Source organism: Vicia villosa, unplaced genomic scaffold, assembly GCF_029867415.1.
Source record: "Vicia villosa cultivar HV-30 ecotype Madison, WI unplaced genomic scaffold, Vvil1.0 ctg.000073F_1_1, whole genome shotgun sequence".
Lineage (NCBI taxonomy): Eukaryota > Viridiplantae > Streptophyta > Magnoliopsida > Fabales > Fabaceae > Vicia > Vicia villosa.
The window spans coordinates 710,703-732,290 of record NW_026704997.1 but is presented as its reverse complement, the minus strand read 5'-3'; the positions used below and the strand labels follow the sequence as shown (position 1 = coordinate 732,290).

At 36.0% G+C, this 21,588-nt stretch overlaps 1 protein-coding gene across 2 annotated transcripts; it reads right to left on the bottom strand.

Annotated features, from left to right (window-relative positions):
• Positions 1-16,029: 16,029 nt before the first annotated feature.
• On the bottom strand, positions 16,030-19,693 carry LOC131623488 (protein NONRESPONDING TO OXYLIPINS 2, mitochondrial-like). Of its 2 annotated transcripts, none has more exons than XM_058894496.1 (3): positions 19,488-19,693; positions 19,284-19,402; positions 16,030-16,699 (listed from the first exon to the last, which is right to left on the bottom strand). In XM_058894496.1, exons 1-3 carry the CDS (start codon positions 19,613-19,615, stop codon positions 16,680-16,682), a joined length of 267 nt encoding a protein of 88 aa, XP_058750479.1. In that variant the 5' UTR covers positions 19,616-19,693; the 3' UTR covers positions 16,030-16,679. The 2 variants fall into 2 exon arrangements, with proteins under 2 accessions (XP_058750479.1, XP_058750478.1); XM_058894495.1 differs by lacking the exon at positions 16,030-16,699 and adding an exon at positions 17,017-17,199 and having other exon boundaries at positions 19,488-19,689.
• Positions 19,694-21,588: the final 1,895 nt, after the last annotated feature.

The following is a 21,588-nucleotide window of genomic DNA, read 5'->3' as shown; positions in this document are numbered from 1 at the left end:
TTGAAATTTAATACTTAACAGTGTCACATACTACCAACAGGTACGCATAAACAATAAGGGAGGAGTCCGGTTACGAATGAAAACCAAAACTGCACTCAAGGGGTAAGAAACAGAATTCTGCAATCAGCATCTTCCGCTTAGCGGCTCCTGTCCGCTTAGCGGATTCGCGATATTTTATTTTTCCACAAACAGCATCTTCCGCTTAGCGGCCTCACGTCCGTTTAGCGGACTCGCGATTTTCTGGAAAAATGTTCATCATCCGCTAAGCGGCCTTAGCCCGCTTAGCGGACCATAGCAGAATCAGAAAAATGCAGAACGCACCAGTTCTGCTATGGGGGTATTCTAACCCCTAGAACTCACCTGCATGCAACAATTACGACATGTATTGACAATAGGTATCACACACAACCAGCAATTATCATATAACATGTTTTATCATCACAAGTTCATGGATTATTCTCACAAAATCCCTAACCCCAATTATGACCCTAACATGCAAATTCCCCAAGCCACTATCTAAGGACTCACCTTGGATTTAATGGAGGTTAAGATCATGTTCTTGCTGCCATTGAACTCCCACCATAGTCAAAGTTTCACTTCATCTTCATCAAACCCGTAACTACTCTTTAACACACATTCAGCATTGACCACCCAACTTCAAACTCGTTTTTCTCCACAAATAAACAAGCTATTAGAACGAAATGATATATCAAATCGAAGAGAATTCTGTGTAGAATCCAAATCTTCGAGAATTACCTGAATCGGAGTTGTGAGCAGAGAGTTATGATCAATTTAATGAGGGCTGTCCATGGAATACGAAAACAGAAACTTGAAATGAGATGTGAGGCTTCTTCCACTTCTCTCTCCACTTCTCTTTCACAAAAATCTGAATTGGAAAGATATTCCTCTAACTACTACCTTGATGCCATGCAAAAGATGGTTAATACCCCTTATGCCCTCCAACTAGTCCATAATTACACCAATGCCACTTGGTTAGTTTCTACCCAATCTCTTTCTAATTCAACTAACCTCACCTAATGCATAATTAATCGATAATATTTATTAGTATTTCATAATTATGCTTAGATTAATGTGGGATATTACATTCTCCCCCCCTTAAATTGAATTCGTCCCCGAATTCCTTTCGGTTACCACGGAGACCAACCCTTCTTATCTATCCAATCAAGGGAAAGAATGTTACTCACATTCGTCTTTAGATAATCTCACTACTCTGTCTGAGGATCATTCCATACGAAGAAACACAATCTGCCAAAATACTTGCGTCCCACTATACATGATTAGAAACCTTAACCGTCAAGCAACACATCTATTCAGATACTTCGTCTTGACATACCTTGGGAAATATCCTTCCAGGGTCCTTGACCTTCACTGCTCTGCACTGAGTCCCCAGAACTTCAGAAACCCTAGTAATCCACTCATATTGGATATCTGCTGTTCAAACTCTATTGTGTTCACCCTTGTCCAACACACTTATTGATTCACTCAGGCTCCTTGAATTACTTCCTATCCAAGCATTCTTGTCACAATATTCCGTTCTATGGCGACGCTTCAAATTATTCTCTACCAAAGTCCATACAATGACGTTAGGCGTTAGCCAAATATCTTGGTCTTAACTTCTGGTTTCCAAAATGTTAGGATGGTTGTCTCAAGTTTACCCCTTACTTATACAACTGAATCTCCTTACTTAACTCTCGCCTCAGTTCTAGACGTATCAGTCATCACCGCAATCCATGATAGCGTAGCATCTTGCAACTATAGCCTTGACATTCGACAACCTCACACAAGATTTTACTGATGAGAGGTGAAATTCAACAGCTGACCTGTAACCATTTCCCAAGTCTTCCTGCACAATCATAGTGCACAAGGCTTAACCACAAAGAACTTGTGTCAGCCGAATGTCTTCACTAGCCTCCAGCATTCCGGCGATCACGACACTATGTCCAACTCTTGATGCTTACAAGTTCAACTGATGATCTACGAACATCGGATCACATGTCATCCACAAGGTCTCTTCCCAATTTGGCCCACTGTCGGTATCTCTCGTGGTCATGGTGGATCCCCGAGAGAGAGACTGACAAAACGAAATGTTGCTTCGACGAGTTCCTCTTGGGAAGATACTTCCATCCCAAGAGAAGATCCTACAATTAGTCTGTTCATTCCTACCTCAGACTTATTTGGTTCTTCCTCGATCTGTTGCGCTACTCTGATTCCAACAATTCACACACCTTGAAATCCTCTGAGTTACGCTATATCCGTAGTTCATTTAGTTTCCATTAATACTCAATAATTCGTCATCTGCAGTTGTCCAATTACAACACGTGCCAGAACTCCATGTACATCCATCGTCGGCTACTACTCTTCGAAGTTGCGTACTCTTCCAGAATCAAGCTCCTACTTACTCTGCCATTCCATATAGTTCATCTACCACAACTTAGGTACACGTTTCATTCTCAGGACATTGAAACCCAAATACTCACTGACTTAGAGGTTCGTCCCTGTCACTGATTTCCACAACGTACAACTGCTATGTTTTTCATTCCAACAAATCTTTGTTGCTCAACCGGGTGTATCGAATCCTTCACGACGTACTGCAGCTCATGATAACTCTAGCAGTTTTACACAACTTCCACCCAACCATACACCTTCATTCTCTTAGTGTGGTATCACCTCTGATAACTCGTGCGACTTACTGATATAACAATCCTCCCATAGCCACACTCCATTCACACAGTCATTTAATGTATGTTCCACCTCTAAATCAGACACTGAACTGACTTCCTCGGCGGCTGCATCCTTCATTGTAGTGCTTTCAATGGTCTGAGTGTAGCCACAATGCAAGAAATTGTACTTTGCACCTCGAACGTCTCTTTCATAGACTCCTCAGCAGTTCTCAAATAAAATGTCTATGCTTTACCTAGATTCACACTTCTTTACTCTGAGCATCTACCAATACCCTACTGTCATACCCCAAAATTTGCCCCATCTACTTCACTTACAAAGATTCAAAGACTAGGGTTCCATTCAAGCAACACTCCTAGTCAAGAGCCTCTTAAGGCTAGGGTTTGAGATTCCTCAAAGAGGGATCAATAAGATAAGGCTCCTAATCAAGGGTGGGTGGTTTATAGTGATCTAATTTAACCCCATGGCAAAAGTCAAAGCATCACTCCAAAGGTTACCTGCTCAAACAGTCCCAGGATCTACAATCAACTGATTCAAATCCAAAGTCAAGGCATGATCCAAACTCCCAATAATTGGTCACACAACAAGTACAGGGATGTATATCCATCATTTGATCAAAGCTTGATCATGATTCCATTAATAGAAACTCAGAGATGAACAAATGTAAAAGGTTCAAATTAGGGTTTCTTTAGGAGAAAGTCAACCCAACTTTGACTAGGCATATCTTTCACCTGGAGCATCAAAAATTCCCCACTCAAAGCCTATTTTGAAGGAAATTGGATTCTCTACAACTTTGTCTCTCACAAGCTGGGGCTAGAAATGCTTCATTTGAGAGGTACAGTGCAAAAGATTACAGGTCATTTCCAGGCATCCTTCAGAAACAGTTTTTTTCCAAAGGGGATATGATCAAGATAAAAGCTTCAAATGAGAAATATGTTCCAAAGTGGCTTGTAGAGAACCTCTTGAGGTTTCTAAAAAGTATTAGAACTCCCTCATAGCTTAAAAATTGAGTGAGATATGCTTGATCAAAGTTAGGTGATTTTGAGGGACCAAATGTAAAAAAGGAGGGTTCAAATTAAGGAATTTTGCAAATGGGCCTATGTTTTTATGGTACAAACTTGATCCACAAGCCATTAGCTGGTCCAAAACAAAAGGGCACGAAATTTATCATATTAATTGATTTAATATATTTTTTATTTCAGTTTTATGATTTAATTAAGTATAAAATCAAATATTATGATAAAATATTCATAAAGGCCAATTTCAATCAGTATTAATGGCAAAATATATTGTTATTTTCGTGCTAAATCAAATGGAAAGGAGTGATACAATATTTGGACCAAATTGGAAACTTTTTATTCAAGAAACAAATCAAAATTCTCAAAGGAGGAAGATTGGATTCAAAGGCTATTTTGGGTTCTTTGTTAGACCTAATTCTTTCCTCTATAAGTAGACAACATAAAGCATACGATTAGGGGAGAATTTCGGTAGCAGAGGCACACGTACAAAAACTCAAAAGTCACCAAGAAACTCAAACTCGGTTTCAAAGAATTTGGAGCTTTCAAAGAGATCTAGGCATTGCAAAAGCTTCATCAAAGGATTCTGAACGTGTCTGGACCTTTGCACTGCAACAACACCCCCAGAATTTCTCCATAATAGCCAAGGTACGTAGTTTCAAAAACTGGATCGATTAGCATAGTACACGCATGCTCATGAGGATTTGATTGTATGTTTGAGTTTGTGTCATTGCTGGGAACGTTCCTGGTTTAACTAATCGTGTTTTGGAGCGTCGTAACGTGATCTGCCATTAACGGCCGAACAAGGTTCTAGGGTTTTTAAATTGGGGCTTTTGATTAGAGGGCAAATTAGGATTAATTAAGCGTATGGTTGAATTCGTGGGGATGGGACGAAAGATTTAAAAAGGGTGCGAAAGATTTATACTCGTCCATGTGCTATTCGCTATTTCCATAGTAGGTTTGCTACGAACAAAATCGTAGCTAAAACGTAGCTGAAATATGCAGGTTTTTTGTGTCTTCTTGGGGAAGACGACGACGTGTCCTTTTGTTACTGGTTGGTTTAAATATGCGCGCGCGTTTCCACTTATTTACTTGATTATCATACATGTGTTAATAAAAGCGTTTTCTAAACGCGTGAGTATCATAGTTGGGTTGGTCAAGGGGCGCGTGTGGGAGCGAAGGGTCATAGGTTCGAGCCCTCACTCCCACGTTTATTTTTTTCTGAATTCTCAAGATCCTGATCCCCTGCGCACATGTCCATGGGCCTCATCATATATCCTTAGATCTGAACCGTTTGATCTCCACCAAGCCAGATCCAGCAGCCCAGATTTAGCTCTTTATACCATGCACCCTAGTGTCAATCACGCTGAATCAAAACCCTAATTAACTAATTTAATTTAATTAATATAATTAGTTTTTAATTAATTCTTTCTTTATATAATTAATTACATAATAATTATTTTTGTAAATAAAAAATATATGATATTATTATTAAAAATTATCATTTGTTATTCGTGCCGATTAAATCAATTAATCGCTATGGTTAACAATATTTTTTAATTAAAATGTTATTTAATTAAATAAAAATTGATTTCTATTATTTGGTTAAATGGTTGCAACTATTTTATTAGTTGTGATGATTAACCGTTTTCTCCTCAATTTAATTTGTTACTCTTTTTAATCGAATCAATCGATTGCGAGGGGTAACAATGCATACAAAAATCCTATAAAATTAATAATAAAATACAATAAGTCATTATTAGTGATAACCGAATCAATCGGTTTGAATTGGTAATGATGCAAACCTTTAATCTTTTAACTATGGTGATCAAACCTATTGATCATTGCGGTTAATTATGCCAAATCAGGGTTGTACGCCTCAAACCCTAAAATAATTCTAAAATCCATTCAAATTACAAAACAAATCAAACTACGATAGGCCATTCAAAAAAAAGCCTCTAAAAAACCATATCAAGTCAAATTCAAACTTTAAATGGCGTACAACCCTCCCCGAACTACGTAGACTCTGATCCTCCCTAAGGAGGTACGTAGGCACTTGGCAACAAGGCGAGTCCCCCTCTTCAAAATCTCAATCATGTCATTAAAATTCTGCTTGCCGCATTTCTTTACAAACCCTGCCATGCAACCCTAATCTTTGAACATTAGCCTTTAGGAAAGGAGGACTGAGGGTGCCTAACACCTTCCCTCAGTCTGATTATAATAACTTACCCTCAATCTCTTATCTGTGTAGGGTTTCCTATTCGCCCTTCAGAATAGGTGGCGACTCTAAAACCTTAAATTTTAGGCAGGTTGCTACACCTACCAGACACATCACATCGAGCCGATCCAAGATACATTTCGCCTAGTCTATCACTGGTCGCCAATGGTATAGGATAGCCACTCAAAATGTTGACCAGGATATTATGACCGCACATGAGTCCCACTCTAGACATTCATGCAAAATTTCCAACTTAACACTTCATGAAACGAGAATGTCTGCAAGGTATAATCTGACTCCAACTTGCACGAGCACGATCATTCAGAGTCTCAATAAGTATAGTATCGGATCTTGATCCATCACACCATCACCTGTCTAGTTACTCCTCTACTATCGAGCACGACGTATGGATCCTTATCCCACATACCTTATGAGAGTCTGGATCTGTGTCTCACGAGTGCCAAATCAGAATTCCACCTTGAGCTTCAGATCACCTTTGTCCCACACATGTCGGAAAAAGGATGACTCACGCATCTCGTGCACGATAGTGATACTGTGGCATTATACCCGTCTAGTAGTACCAACATGGTGGTCCAACTCTGAGGCCATGTATTCTGGTAACCTACCTCAGTGGCGTATAACGATCTCCACACGTATCCTAAAGTCACAACCGACAAGTGTCTGAACAGACCTCCAATAGGTTCATCGTTCCTCAAGTCCTTCGAATCACACTCCTCAGGATACTAAAACCTGAGAGTGCTACACATCAAGGTTACATTCTCGGAAAGCCAAAACGCTAAGCACGAAGATTGAAGTTCAACTTCGGGTTACCATGCAGTGCGCGTACCCACTCGTCCCACGCATGCATGAGATTCCAAGGATAATTCAGTCCAGATAGGAATACTATTGTTCCTAACAACCAACACAACTGAGATCATCCTATTGACGTTCCAGATAGATCTTAGTTCTTACTCGCCTGAACGCCCAACGCCAAGCGTAGTTCTATGGCTTCACTCGGGGTCAGACGAACAACAACTAACAAGAACTTAGGTTACTGCATTTCACGCTTCTACATCATTTCATATTCCATCTAGCGTAGTTCTAGAACCTAAATATAAAATGATAAGAACAGAAATACACATCCTCTTCTATCGACTGGGTATTCAAGCCTCGCCCAATCGTAAGTTACCACACTCGTACATTCCACCAACCTTTACTAGGTAACCACTTTCGTCTAAGATACACCAAGTTGAATCAGGATCCAATACTCCGTCCATCCAATTACTGTCCATGCCAGCGTAATCAGAAAGGTCTGACTCCTCTATCCGCGCTTCCAAAGGTTATTCTGTCCTATCGGCTCACCAGCCACACCTAACACCGGCAGCATCATCAGTACTGAATCCTAATAAATCCCAGCTCAACACCTTCGGAGAATCTCACTTACAAGGCCCTATCTCAATCCTTACTGGATTTCCCTTGCTATTACCAAGACTTAGAGAAAGTTTCACTTCGTCCAATCAAAATCCTAGGGGTTCTAGTTATCTCGATCCACACTTTGACAGTTTGGGTATCACTACTTCGCGTCAAACGCTCTCCTTAAGCTTGACGAATCCAATATCCCTTCTACTTACGTCGTCCAATAAATCCAGCTTCCATATATAATTCACCACCCAACTAATCCTCGCTACTTGGGTTCACGACACTTACAGGTTTACGAGTCCTCGTGGCGGCTCTGCCGTAATTCTACTGTCTCACACTCAGTCGATGAGTTGATCAAGTTCAACAACTGAATGAGATTTTAGTAAAATCAGGCTAGCAACGCACACATGAGAGGAGGAAAGGAATTGCTAGTGATGTCTCATGGCTCGGCCGAGAATCGACCAGCTCTGATACCAACTGTAACACCCCATACATAACTGACTAGTATATTATGCATGAAACGTTAAATTGATACTGAATACATACAAAAGCTTTATATATAGAAAGATCCATAATACAATACAACATGAAATTCTAATAAGAATTACAAAACATTTGTCTTCAATGGATCTGCACAGCGGAAAGAGAGATCTGACGAGGTCTTCGAGCCAACACCAATTCAAGCCATCAATCCGAACCTGCTATCTGTCAAAAGCTACTAAACTGCACCTGAAAAATATAAGTTGATTGGGGTGAGATTACTAAATCTCAGTGAGTCCTCCTATCCTATGGGTCCACTCGGATCTACAGGGTTCATGCATCAAAACCGAATCCACCATTGATCCGGGGTTTATCCTCACATCCGGTACAAGTACAGAGCAAACACATGAATCGTCCACCATAGGAGTCATCATATCACAAGTACACAAATAGTACAACAAACACGTATGCCAAAACCCATACCCGTGTATGGGGAATCCAGAAGCGCGTTAATGCCTCGACTAGGTTATAGAATGAACGCACCATCGATGAGTACACTCATGCCTATCGTCAAGAGACTCGTACGAGCACACTGCAAGAGTAGTTAAGCGGGTTCGCACAAGCCTATTTGGCCGCGAGATGACATTAGCCGAAATGGCGTCATTGTCCCGGTAACCACCTTTACGCACGTGTGTTAACACCAAGTACCGAGCACGCCATCTTGATGCATGAGCCCACCGGGCGAAAGCCTAGTGCTTAGTCTATTTGACTTCACTAGAGGTGAGTTACCGAAAATGTATTGGCCTACGTGGCCACATAATCCCACCATACCGAGCACGCAAGTGTGTTAACGCCAAGTGAGTAAAAAGCCCCGTACGGCACTCACGAACACACTGAAACGGTAGCTCAGGTGCGCGACCTTTGATCACATCATCGGACTATTCTACGGACTCCATGGTCCAGGAAAATACCTTGACTTCATAGTAAGAGGTATATCCCAACTAGCCCCTGGCCCGCTTCGATTCAAGCATACACACACATAGCAAGCGCTAAGTCATAAGACAATCCAATCCGAATGTTTAACCAAAACATTTGGATATCACCACATTTCATGTTCCATCACATTGCATTCATAAAGCATTAAGGAACAAGTAATAGTAGTTACACCATCACATTCAAATTATGCATAATTCACAATTTCCGTATATTCAAATGGAAGTATTGAAATTTAATACTTAACAGTGTCACATACTACCAACAGGTACGCTTAAACAATAAGGGAGGAGTCCGGTTACGAATGAAAACCAAAACTGCACTCAAGGGGTAAGAAACAGAGTTCTGCAATCAGCATCTTCCGCTTAGCGGCTCCTGTCCGCTTAGCGGATTCGCGATATTTTATTTTTCCACAAACAGCATCTTCCGCTTAGCGGCCTCACGTCCGCTTAGCGGACTCGCAATTTTCTGGAAAAATGTTCATCATCCGCTAAGCGGCCTTAGCCCGCTTAGCGGACCATAGCAGAATCAGAAAAATGCAGAACGCACCAGTTCCGCTATGGGGGTATTCTAACCCCTAGAACTCACCTGCATGCAACAATTACGACATGTATTGACAATAGGTATCACACACAACCAGCAATTATCATATAACATGTTTTATCATCACAAGTTCATGGATTATTCTCACAAAATCCCTAACCCCAATTATGACCCTAACATGCAAATTCCCCAAGCCACTATCTAAGGACTCACCTTGGACTTAATGGAGGTTAAGATCATGTTCTTGCTGCCATTGAACTCCCACCATAGTCAAAGTTTCACTTCATCTTCATCAAACCCGTAACTACTCTTTAACACACATTCAGCATTGACCACCCAACTTCAAACTCGTTTTTCTCCACAAATAAACAAGCTATTAGAACGAAATAATATACCAAATCGAAGAGAATTCTGTGTAGAATCCAAATCTTCGAGAATTACCTGAATCGGAGTTGTGAGCAGAGAGTTATGATCAATTTAATGAGGGTTGTCCATGGAATACGAAAATAGAAACTTGAAATCATAACTCCAATAATCTATGCTACTTATTTGTAAGAAATCATATACATAAAGTTTCACAATTTTCTTCCCAATTTTGACAACAGAAAAATTGAAACCAGTCAAGATTAAGTTTTAGTATAATTTTATATTTGGTTTAGTTTCAAAACTAAAACTTGTAAACAAAGATTGCAATGGAAAAATAGTGAAAAGAACCTGTTAAAAAATGCGCGCAACGTTGAAGAAATAGAGTTCAGTAAGTGTGAAAGTATTTTGTGTGCTGAATAAACAAGAAACAAAAAGTAAGATTATAAATTATATATGCAAAGAACCATTGACAGAATCAGAACAAGGTTCCAAGAATATCTCATGTTTTGTTTCAAAAGACTTATATTCATGCAAAAAAAATGTTGACAAAGGAAACATGGTTTAGTAGTGTTTACATTAAAATACAGAATGTTACTACACATATGCAGAATAGTAAGGGAGATGTCACTATAAATAGAGCAAGAAAGTCACCTTCCTTTGGATGAATCTAGGAAGTTAGATGAATCAGATGTTTTAGATTAAGCCATGTGTCCATTTCAATAACAGAAAATATCAAACCACTCTGAGAGCACTTGCATTCCGTCTGCGAAGTGGTTTGATTTTATTATTGACTTTATTGGTTTTGGTTTGTTTCAACTGTTCGGCTTGTTTTGGAGAGACAAAGCAGTATTTATGTTACCTATATTATGGTAATTATTATATGTTGGTAATTTTTTTATCACCATTAATGATGCATGGCTTGAAATAAAATCACCATATTATGAAATTTTTAATGGAAGTTGCATAGAATTCGAGTTCTCCGAATTTTATGTGTGTCACGTGTAATTTTGAGTTTGTAATTTTGAGTTCTCAAAAGTTGTCAAAATTTCCTATGTAAATAACTTTAAGAATGATTTTTGAACATAAAATATTAATTTTATGCGTTTAAAAGTGCAAAAGTGGATGACATGATATATAAAATTTAAAAGACCAAAATAATAATTCTAAATAAATATGACTGTCATTTAAAATTAATTTTTCCATTTAAAATATATAATAAATATTATAAAATTGAGTTTGTATTCTATACACATTGATCCACTTAAATTCATAAATATTTTTTTTATAGAATTCTATCAATAAAGATGTTACAAAAAAGAGTTTTATTTCTTCTTAGAAAACGAGGTTGGTTAACGTCAACTAAATTAAACAAAAAATGAGAGACCAATTTTGCGGGTGAAGGGAATCATATTCTTGTAAATCTCTAACAATGGTCGCATTCATTATTTCCAAAGCATTTGCACATTTATTTGATACCCAATAAATGTGCCTGATTCGGATCTCCCACTCGTGTTTGATGATGCTTTTGATTAAATGTATGAACCTTCATCCTAGTCTCATGATATTGTCATTGGTGGTGATTTCTTTGAGAACTTCCATTGTATCTATATTTAATTCAACTTTCTTGTACCTTTAATGTTCGTGTAATTCATCCTTTTGTGTACTCCCTAAAGCTCAGTCACTCCAACATGACAAATGCCAAGATGCTTAACAAATTCTCATCTCCAACCTACATTGTTTGCATCAGATTTATGTCAATGTTTTCATGTAAGATTGGTATTTATTCTTAGTTTTACACATATTATCAATGTCAGCAACATCGTCATCATCAAAACTAACTTCGCTAATATGCAAAGGAACAAGCCTGAGTTTTGCATACACTTCATCTGTGGCAGGATCAGCCTTATATTGGATAGTCGCAACTCTACATGGAATTTTGGATGGAGTTGTGAAGTCAACAGGAAAATTAACAGGTTCATAAGCATGTTCAACAAGACCTTGAGGGAAGTAGAAGATCTTAGAGTGAAATTATGGAATTTGAACCATTCCTTCAGCAACAACATGCCATAAGTGAGTATCCACGTCTCTATTCCCATCAATTAACTTCGTCTTTGATGCCTTCTTCTTATTATAAGGACATGTTCGATTGCAGCCGTTTGGTTTTGCTTTCATAGACCTCATCACTTTAAAATTAAATTTTGCATCAAAAGATAAAAAAAAAGAGTGTAATCGTAACTAATTTCTTTACTTAAAAACGCAATAATCATTGCTACTTATTTGCAAGAAATCATATACATGGATTTTGAGAATTTTCTTCCCAATTTTGACGACAAAATAATAGTAACCAGCCATGATTAAGTTTTAGTATAAATTTATATTTGGTTTAGTTTCAAAACTAAAACTTGTAAACAATGATTGCAATGGGAAAATAGTGAAAATAAGAACCTATTAAAAAATGTGTGCAGCGTTAAAGAAATAGAGTTTCAGTAAGTGTGGGAGTATTTTGTGTGCTGAATAAACATGAAACAAAAAAGTAAGAACATAAATTATAGATGCAAAAACCGTTGACAGACACACGATAAGGTTCCTAGAATGTCTCATGTTTTGTTTCAAGAGACCTAGAGCTATTCTGGTAAAAAAATTATATGTTGGCAAAGAAACAGGGTTTAGTAGTGTTTACATTAAAATACAGAATGTTACTACACATATGAAGAATAGTAAGGGACACGTCACAATAAATAGAGCGAGAAAGTCATCTTCCTTTGGATGAATCTAGGCAGTTAGATAAATCAGAAGTTTTAGATTAAGCCATGTGTCCAACTCTCTAACAGAAAATATCAAACCACTCTTCGAGGTCCTGCATTTCGTCTACGCGAAGTGGTTTGATTTTATTATTGACTTTATTGATTTTGGTTTGTTTAAACTATTTAGCTTGTTTTGGAGAGACAAAATAGTATTTTTGTTACATATATTATGGTAATTATTATATTTTGATATTTTTTGTATCACCGTTGATGATGCGTGGCTTGATATAAAATCCCCATAGTAGAATATTTTTATGAGAAGTTGCATTGAATTCTTTGAGTTCTCAAAATTTTATGTGTGTCACGTGAAATTTTGAGTTCTCCCCACTTAAAATTTATAAAAGTGTTATAGTGGATGACATGATATATAAAAATTAAAAGATCAAAATAATAATTTTAAATATGACTTTCATTTAAAAATAATTTTTTTCCACTTAAAATATATAATAAATATTATAAAATTGAGTCTGTACTTTGTACACATTGATCCACTTAAATTCATAAAAAAAAATTGAATTCTATCAATAAAGATGTTATAAAGAAGAGTTTTTTCCTTCTTATAACACGAAGTTGCCTAACGTCAACTAAATTAAGCAAAAAATGAGAGACCAATTTTGCGGTGAGAGGAATCATATTCTTTTAAATCTCTAATAATGCTCACATTCATACTTTTCAAAGCATTTGCACATCCAGTGGCAGTTCTATAGCCCGGCGAACCCGGGCACGCTCCCGGGCTCAACCTCTATTTTTTTTGTATTTCTCCCAATTTAATTTACGAATTCTAGACGAAATTAGGGGCAAAATTAATAATAATAAGGGTGTGAACACTAAAATAGATGAGTACCCAATGGTCCAGACAGGCCAACCCAATTAATTATATATGAATTATAACAAAAAAAATTAAAAAATTAATTACGCTACAGTGTTATAGACCGACTGGTGTTTCATCTTTCCCCTCTTTGTCTTTAACGGTTTGTGTTTCATCTTTCCCCTATTTTGTCTTTAACAGTTGGTGTTTCATCTTTTTCCTATTTGTCTTTGACGGTTGGTGCTTCAAGATATACATATTTAATCATTATTATTAAATATTTTAATAATAAGAGTTTTATATTGTTGATAAAACTCCAATCAGCTAATTATCTTCTTAGTCTTTTTTCTTGAATGATACTATTTTCATTTTTTAGTCTTCTTGCCATTTATGCTTTCAAAAATTTATAATTGAGACCTTCCCTAATTTTATAATTTTTTTAAACTTATTTTCTATTATAATTTTATAGCGACATTATAATGTTCCATATATTATAAAATCAAACAAGAAATCATGGGCGTTTAAATTTAATTAAAAGGTAAGAGTAATACAAATTGAAATGTATGAAAATGATGAGTTTTACTATGTGGTCAAATTAGAGAGTTCAAGCAAAATTAATTTGTCAATATGAGAAATTATCTAAGTTTTCCACATAATAAATAACATTAAAATTTTTGGGTTTTTTTTTTTAAGAAATAAGTTGAAAATGTCCAACTACTATTTTGTTAGCTTTTGAGGGATTATATTTTATGTCCCTCATTTTTTATTTTCTTTTTTATTGAATAAATTATTTTTAATAAAAATAATATTAAAATTAATGTATAAGTAAATTTATAGTTATAAATAAAATAAATGCATAATAATTTGAAATTTCAACTCAATTATAGATATTATAATAAATCAATATAAAAACTAAAGTGAAAAAAAAAGCTATTTGAATTTTTAGAGTTTTTTAGTTTCCTCAAGGGCACACACGTTTACAATTGAACATTTATTATTGTTCACTATAAATAGATCTAACAAAAACTAAAGACAATTGAAATAATCTTTATTTCCTTATCATCTTTTTTTAGAGTACAAGTTAGAAAAGGCAAGGTACTCGAAATCATGGGCGGAGCTACAGTCCAGCGAACCCGGACACGCGTCCGCGCTCAATCCCTCCTTTCGTTGTATACTCCCTACTTAATAGTTGATTTTTAGACAATACCAGGGACAAAATTAATAATTTTTAGACAAAATTAAAAATATGTTTTAAAATTTTTGGACAAAATCAAGAGATTTTTTTAGATAAAATCAAGAGCAAAATTAGTAGAGACATGATGTAAAATTAGTAAAAACAATGCGTAAACTTTTTGCCCAGACTCCCTAAAATTTCTGGCTCCGCCACTGTGCACATCTATTTGATTCACAATAAATGTGCCTGATTCGAATCTCCCAGTCGCGCTTGATTATGCTTTTGATTCAATATATGAACCTTCATCCTAGTCATGATTGTGTCATTGGTGGTGATTTCTTTGAGAACTTTCATTATATATATATATATATATATATATATATATATATAGAGAGAGAGAGAGAGAGAGAGAGAGAGAGAGAGAGAGAGAGAGAGAGAGAGAGAGAGAGAGAGAGAGAGAGAGAGAGAGAGAGATGGGGGATATATTTACTCCAGGAGTAAGTTATTACAACTTACTACAAATCTTGACCATTAACTTTTTAGAATCTAATGGTTAAAAATAATAAGTAATTAAATATGGAGAGAGAAAACTATTACTTATTATCCCTCCTCATATATATATATATATATATATATATATATATATATATATATATATATATATATATATATATATATATATATATATATATAATTCAACTTTCTTATACATTTGATGTATGTGTAATTCATTCTTTTGTGTACTCCACAACGCACTCAGTCACTCCAACATGACAAATGCCAAGATACTTCGCAAATTCATCTCTCCAACCTACATTGTTTGCATCAGATTTGTGTCAAGGTTTTCGTGTAAGATTGATATTTATTGTTAGTTTCACACATATTATCGATGTCAACAACATCATCAAAACTAACTTCGCTAATATGGTGAGGAACAAGACTGAGTTTTGTATACACTTCATCTGTGGCAGGATCATCCCTATATTGGATAGCCGCAACTCTACATAGAATTTTGGATGCAATTTTGAAGTCGGCAGAAAAATCGACAGGTTCATATGCATGCTCAGCATGATCTTGAGAGAAGTAGAAGATCTTAGAGTTAAGTTCTGGAATTTGAACTATTCCTTCAGCAACAACATGCCATAGGTGAGGATCCATGTCTCTATTCCCATCAATCAACTTCTTCTTTGACTCCTTCTTCTTATTAGAATGACGAGTTTGATTGCAACCGTTTGGTTTTGCTTTCATATACCTCAACATTTTAAAATTAAATTATGCATTAAAAGATGGGGAAAAATTGTTATTGTAGTGAACTTCTTTCCTTAAAAACACAATAATCAATACTACTTATTTGCGAAAAATCATAAACATGGAGTTTGGGAATTTTCTTCCCAATTTTGACGGTAAAAAATTGTAACCAATCATGATTAAGTTTTAGTATAAATTTATATTTGGTTTAGTTTCAAAACTAAAACTTGTAAACAAAGATTGCAATGGAAAAATAGTGAAAATAAGAACCTGTTATAATGCTATGACCTATTTACAATTTATTGAAAGTTGAACTATTTTAAAATTTGATTAGAAAGACTATTAGATAAATCACCATGATTTTTTGTAGGCCATTTGTAATATTTGAAGATCCGTATTTATTTGTTTGATGTATAAGTGTTAAATTAGGCTCTTGCTATATTTGAAGGCCCGAAGTTTTTATTTAACTTGTTATATTTAAATATTAATTAACCGAACCCGGTCAAACCGATCAAAAGTTCAATCAAAATTGAGTCTAACAAATCCACCCATGGCTTTCAACTGTTTGACATATTGGGACCGAACCCAGCCCAAATCAACCGGGTGTCCAGCTCTACTAGGCACTATTTCGAAGCATATAAATATCTAAAATTCAAAAGACTTGGAGGTGAAAGGTGTTTCATCAAATTTGAGAATAATGCATTGCGTTTAAAATATTCTGAAATTTTATGGAGGTTTACATTACTAACAATAACAAGTTTATAAACGAGTTTGTGACACTACATTATGGGAATACAGATGATTTGGCAGCCATAAGAGAAATAAATAAGCCAATTTTAAGATGTTAACCAATGTTAACTCTTTAATGCAACCTAACAAGGATTGAAATGATTGAATTCTTTAGTCTTTGTCACCGGGGAACTGCAAAGTCTAGGACACACCAACGAAAAAATATGGATTACAATCAGCAAGAGAGGAAGCAAAATCTGGGGGAATTAAGTGTAAGAACTCAAAACTTTAACATTTCCAACAATTATAAACACCAACATGGAACAACTTATTGAACTTAAATTAACCTTTCTTAGGATTAAGCGAATCTGTCATACAATAGAATTAACTTATTGGAACTTAGATAGACTTCATGGCTAAAATTTGAGTGTGATTATCAGCATGTTGATCGTATATTTTCAAGCAACAACAACAACCAAGCCTTATCCCACTAAATAGGGTCGGCTACATGGATCAACTTTCAAGCAAATAAGGAAATTGAATAATACAAGTCAGCAGTTGGCACAGAATACAGACTACTACTGTGACCAAAATTTCAATAGTGAAGTTATTTTCCCATCATACAGTGAGACCGACCAAAGAAAAAATAGTTTTTCATCTTGAATGGATCCAGCAGGTCTGTCACAATGTTTTTTCAAGTCCTATACAACAAAGTAAAAGAAGATATATCAGGATGAGCATAAAGAAGAAAAAGGTAATTACTAATTACCATATCAGTTGCCCACCTGAAACTGATATAACTATAATGGAGAAATTTGGTACTTAAGTATTTTTTGTTTTTACACCGGTAAGTAAAATAACCTAGTGTCAATACCATCGAGACAATAGAGTTGGCTCTGGGTAAATTGCAATCTACATAAGTGTCTATCAAATTGTTTCTTTTGGAAACTAATTTGTACAACAGACATACACTTTGAAGGACCAAAGCAACATAAACTATCACTTTCAAGAATCAAATTATAGTTCAAATAATCGAATTATTTTAGTCTTCGTAGCAAATATGGTAACCTTAAATTTGATAGCATCTAACGCACGGTAATGAAGCTTTGCTGAATCGCACCAGATAGGTACTGATACTCATCAATGCGTATTGAAGGAGTATCCAAAATAATTTTCTTTAAAAGCGAAAAAATTCGGCTACGTCATGATACAAGGCGCAATAAAGCTCTTCATCATAATGTGACAGGAATTGAAATATCTATTCATTCATTCACTCTTTAAAATGAAACAAGTTGAATCCTAAAATGACACAAGAAGGTTTAGGAAAAGCGAAGAATTGGAGTATCTATACATACAAATTTGAGGCTTTTGAGTAGGAAAAACGAAGAATACAAAGAAGAGAGTAGTAAGATGTAGAACATTGATGGAGATGCAGGGAAAAATTTTGATGGTGTTGGAACTCTTTTTTTCCTTGAATCATCAAAATGTATTAAAAAAGGATTCAAAGTAAGCACAACAGACAACCAAGAGTACTGAGATTACAAAGCCAGCCAATCCTTTACCCTTTCAATAAAATCAAAGCTATAGAAATGGAGGCATGAAATTAAAACTTAAGAAAGGCAATCTTAAGACAAAAAGTAAAACCTGCAACTAAACTCCTTAATAAAAGTAAAAAGAATAAGCACCTATTACTAAGACAAATAGAAAATCTCCTTTGCGCATCTAGAAATGATTGCAGAATAGAAACCAATTTTCCAAAACAAAAAGAGACGGTACCCTGGAAGCAAAACAAAACAGCCCTTCCCCAACCTAATAAAATCCCCCTGCCGACAACAAGCCAATTAACCTTAAAAAACTAGATCATAAACCAACCAACAACCAAACCTTGTCCCACTAAGTATAGTCGGCTATATGGATCAACTTTCGCCATAATGTTCTATCAATAACCATGCTTTAATCCAAATTGTTAAACTTGAGATCTTTCTTAACAAATTCTCTTATAGTCTTTCTAGCTCTTCCTCTTCCTCTAATTGTTTGACCTCTCTTCATGTGATCTACTCTCCTTACCATAGAATCTGCAGGTCTTCTCTCTACATGCTCAAACCACGTAAGTCTACTATCCACCATCTTTTCTACTATAGGTGTTGCCTCAACGCTCTCTAATATTTTCATTTCTAATCTTATCCTTTCTAGTCTTACCACACATCTAACACAACATCCTCATCTATACTTACTAGAACATAAACCAAAAAAATAAAATACACCACAAAGTCATGGTGGACCGAATCAAGGAGTCGCAAAGCTAATAAAGCACCAATGGAAACCAAATCCATTTGCAACACAAACAGAACCCTCCCTGTATATCAACCTCCCCCAAAGCACATACAACAGCCATCCAAAAACAACCATGCTAAGCTTCCAAACACCTAATCAGATCTAAGTCTCAGTTACAAAAAATACAAGAACTTTTCGCAAGATTTCCTAAAAAACATTACCAAGACATCACCTTTACTTTGTTCATAACAACCACCACCAACTCCAACCTATTGTTAAAAAACCGATTGTTCCTAGCTTTCCACAACAATAAAAACTAAAAATCAAACCGTGGCTAAAACCCAAAACACTTAATTGCAGGTGGACTAAAATCATGTTTAAAGCTAATACTAATCCAAGGCCTAGCTTCATTTCATACACTTTTTTTTTATAATCAAACAGAGTAATAATTCTTGAAAAAAAATAACAATGGCGTCACAATCAACAAAAAGAGATTAAACAGAAGAAGCACCTTGAGAAAGCCAGCTCCAGCAAGTGGAATCAGAGGCGATATTAGAAGTGAGTCTAGCATTAGCAATGGCACTATGAAGAGGCATCAATGATTCAACACTTCCAACAACCGACAAAATCCTTCAAAACAAACACATCAACGCCATCAAAACTCAACTCCATAAGCACAACTGAAAAAAATTGAAGAATAAATGTGTTGCTCTACCTTGAAACACGAGGAACTTGCGAGGAAAAGAGAAGAGGAGTCGACGGTTTCTGAGCGAAGGTTCTAGAACGATTGGCGAAGGAGCTGGAGGCTACTCTCGCCGCTGATTTACAGAACGCGGAAGCCATCGCCGATGACAGTTACCGATTGCACAGTCAACACTACCAGTAGTAGCTTGAACCCTAAACTCAACTATCACTGGGCCGGCCCAATAACTCACTTTTAAAAAATAAAATTATTTCTTTTTAAACCCTTTAACTTTCTTAGGGGCCTCTGGTGAAATTTTCTTTTTATCCTCTGAATTTGGAGATGAATTTCCGAACTCACTACAATTTATTTTTTAGGGGTGCTTTTCAGATATGTATTTCTGAATTCATCCATTGGTGGATTTTAGAAATACATCTCCGAAATAATGATTTCTAGTAAGAAAACTTAAAATTCATATAAGTCTAAATTACATAAATACTTAAACAGAAATTTAACATTACATATTATTTTAAACGGGTAGATGAGGACGTTGCAACATTTTAATGATATCTTCAAATCTCTGAATCTTTGCATTGACTTCAATCGGACTCTTAGTGCAGTATCGGCGAAAAGTACTCCACATAATCTTTAAATCGTCATCTGTCTTCAATGCAAACTGGGTGAACTGCACCTTTTCTTCAATGTCAAGTGATGGTGAATGATACTCGAGCCTGACTACCTTCTAATTTTCTGAATATTGTATGAGAGAATTGAGTATGATAATCAGCTCAACGAGCGGCGTGTCCTCGAAGAACCTAAATTCAAGTGGTGGTTTTGTCCCGTTGAAGTAAACAAAAGTAAGATGAGGATATCTTTTGGTTAGAGACATATCTTTGATTTATGGTGTGCGATGTTGATGGTTAGAGACCTTATTTATAGAAGATTTGGAACAATTTGGTGCCAAGATTTCTTATCTTGTGTCAGGGCATGTTTCGGAGATACACTTCCGAATTCACCCCTTATTTTTTAACGAAAAAATATGTTTTTGGAGATGCATATCTGAAATATTTCCTGGTGGTTTTTAAAAAAAAAACATTTCGGATATGCATTTCCGAATTATGTAGAACCAGAAATAAAAATTATTTAGGCAGAATCAACACCATGGAAACGTAAAAACAATTAAATCGGTAAAAGTAAGCAGCGGTAAAATGTTGAATAGATATATTATACATGTATTGAATTGTATATAATTTACATTGTATACAACAATACATACAAAAATGGTTCGATTACATTCTAATTTATACCAAACGAATTGTCGCCGCTTAAATCTAAAATTGATTCTTTCTTCGAGTTCTCCCTATTTGATTATCTCAATCTCTGTCAACTTCGTGAATTCTTCCATCCTTTCCAAAAAGTGATTCGGCCAACTTTCCGTCTCTTTTGTGGAATGTGATATCCACTCCACTGGCGTAGCCAGAATAGGACACCCTAATTTCAAATAAACCTAAATAAAATGGAGCGATCCAAGATGCCCAATACAAATGATGCGGTCGGATTGATCTTGAGGTGGGCAACTCCGAAGTGGGAAATATGTCTCCAAAAAACCATATTTTGTCAGATCGATACGCATCTTGTCATATGCATTTGCTATAAGATTGCCCATTTCAGGGAAGCACATCCACTTTTCAGGTGGTGCGGAATCGATAACACATGGAATAAGGGCATTGTGAATTTTATCGAATCCTTACTTATTCCCATATAGCCGTGTGTAATATATGTATCGTTAACTCCGAAATAAGTGTTTGTCGCATAAGATTGTGGTCCTCTTCTTCTTTACCAAGTAAACTAGACACGGCTCGAAATCTGCAATTACCATCACCCTCACATCTAAGATCCTTTCAATGTGTTTGTGCATAAAAAACTGCATCTCATCAATGTGAATAATCAGTGGTGGAATTGGTGGTTTCTTCATGTACGAGGTGGTTTAGAAATGCGAGCTCCCTTGAAAACACTTTTTTGGGATTTTAGGGTTGGAGAATCCGGGAAATGTGAATTAATAACTTCATGGTAAGACAGAGTCCGCTTTGTTGAACTGTCATCTTGTATACTTTTCACCTCATTTGGGGCACCT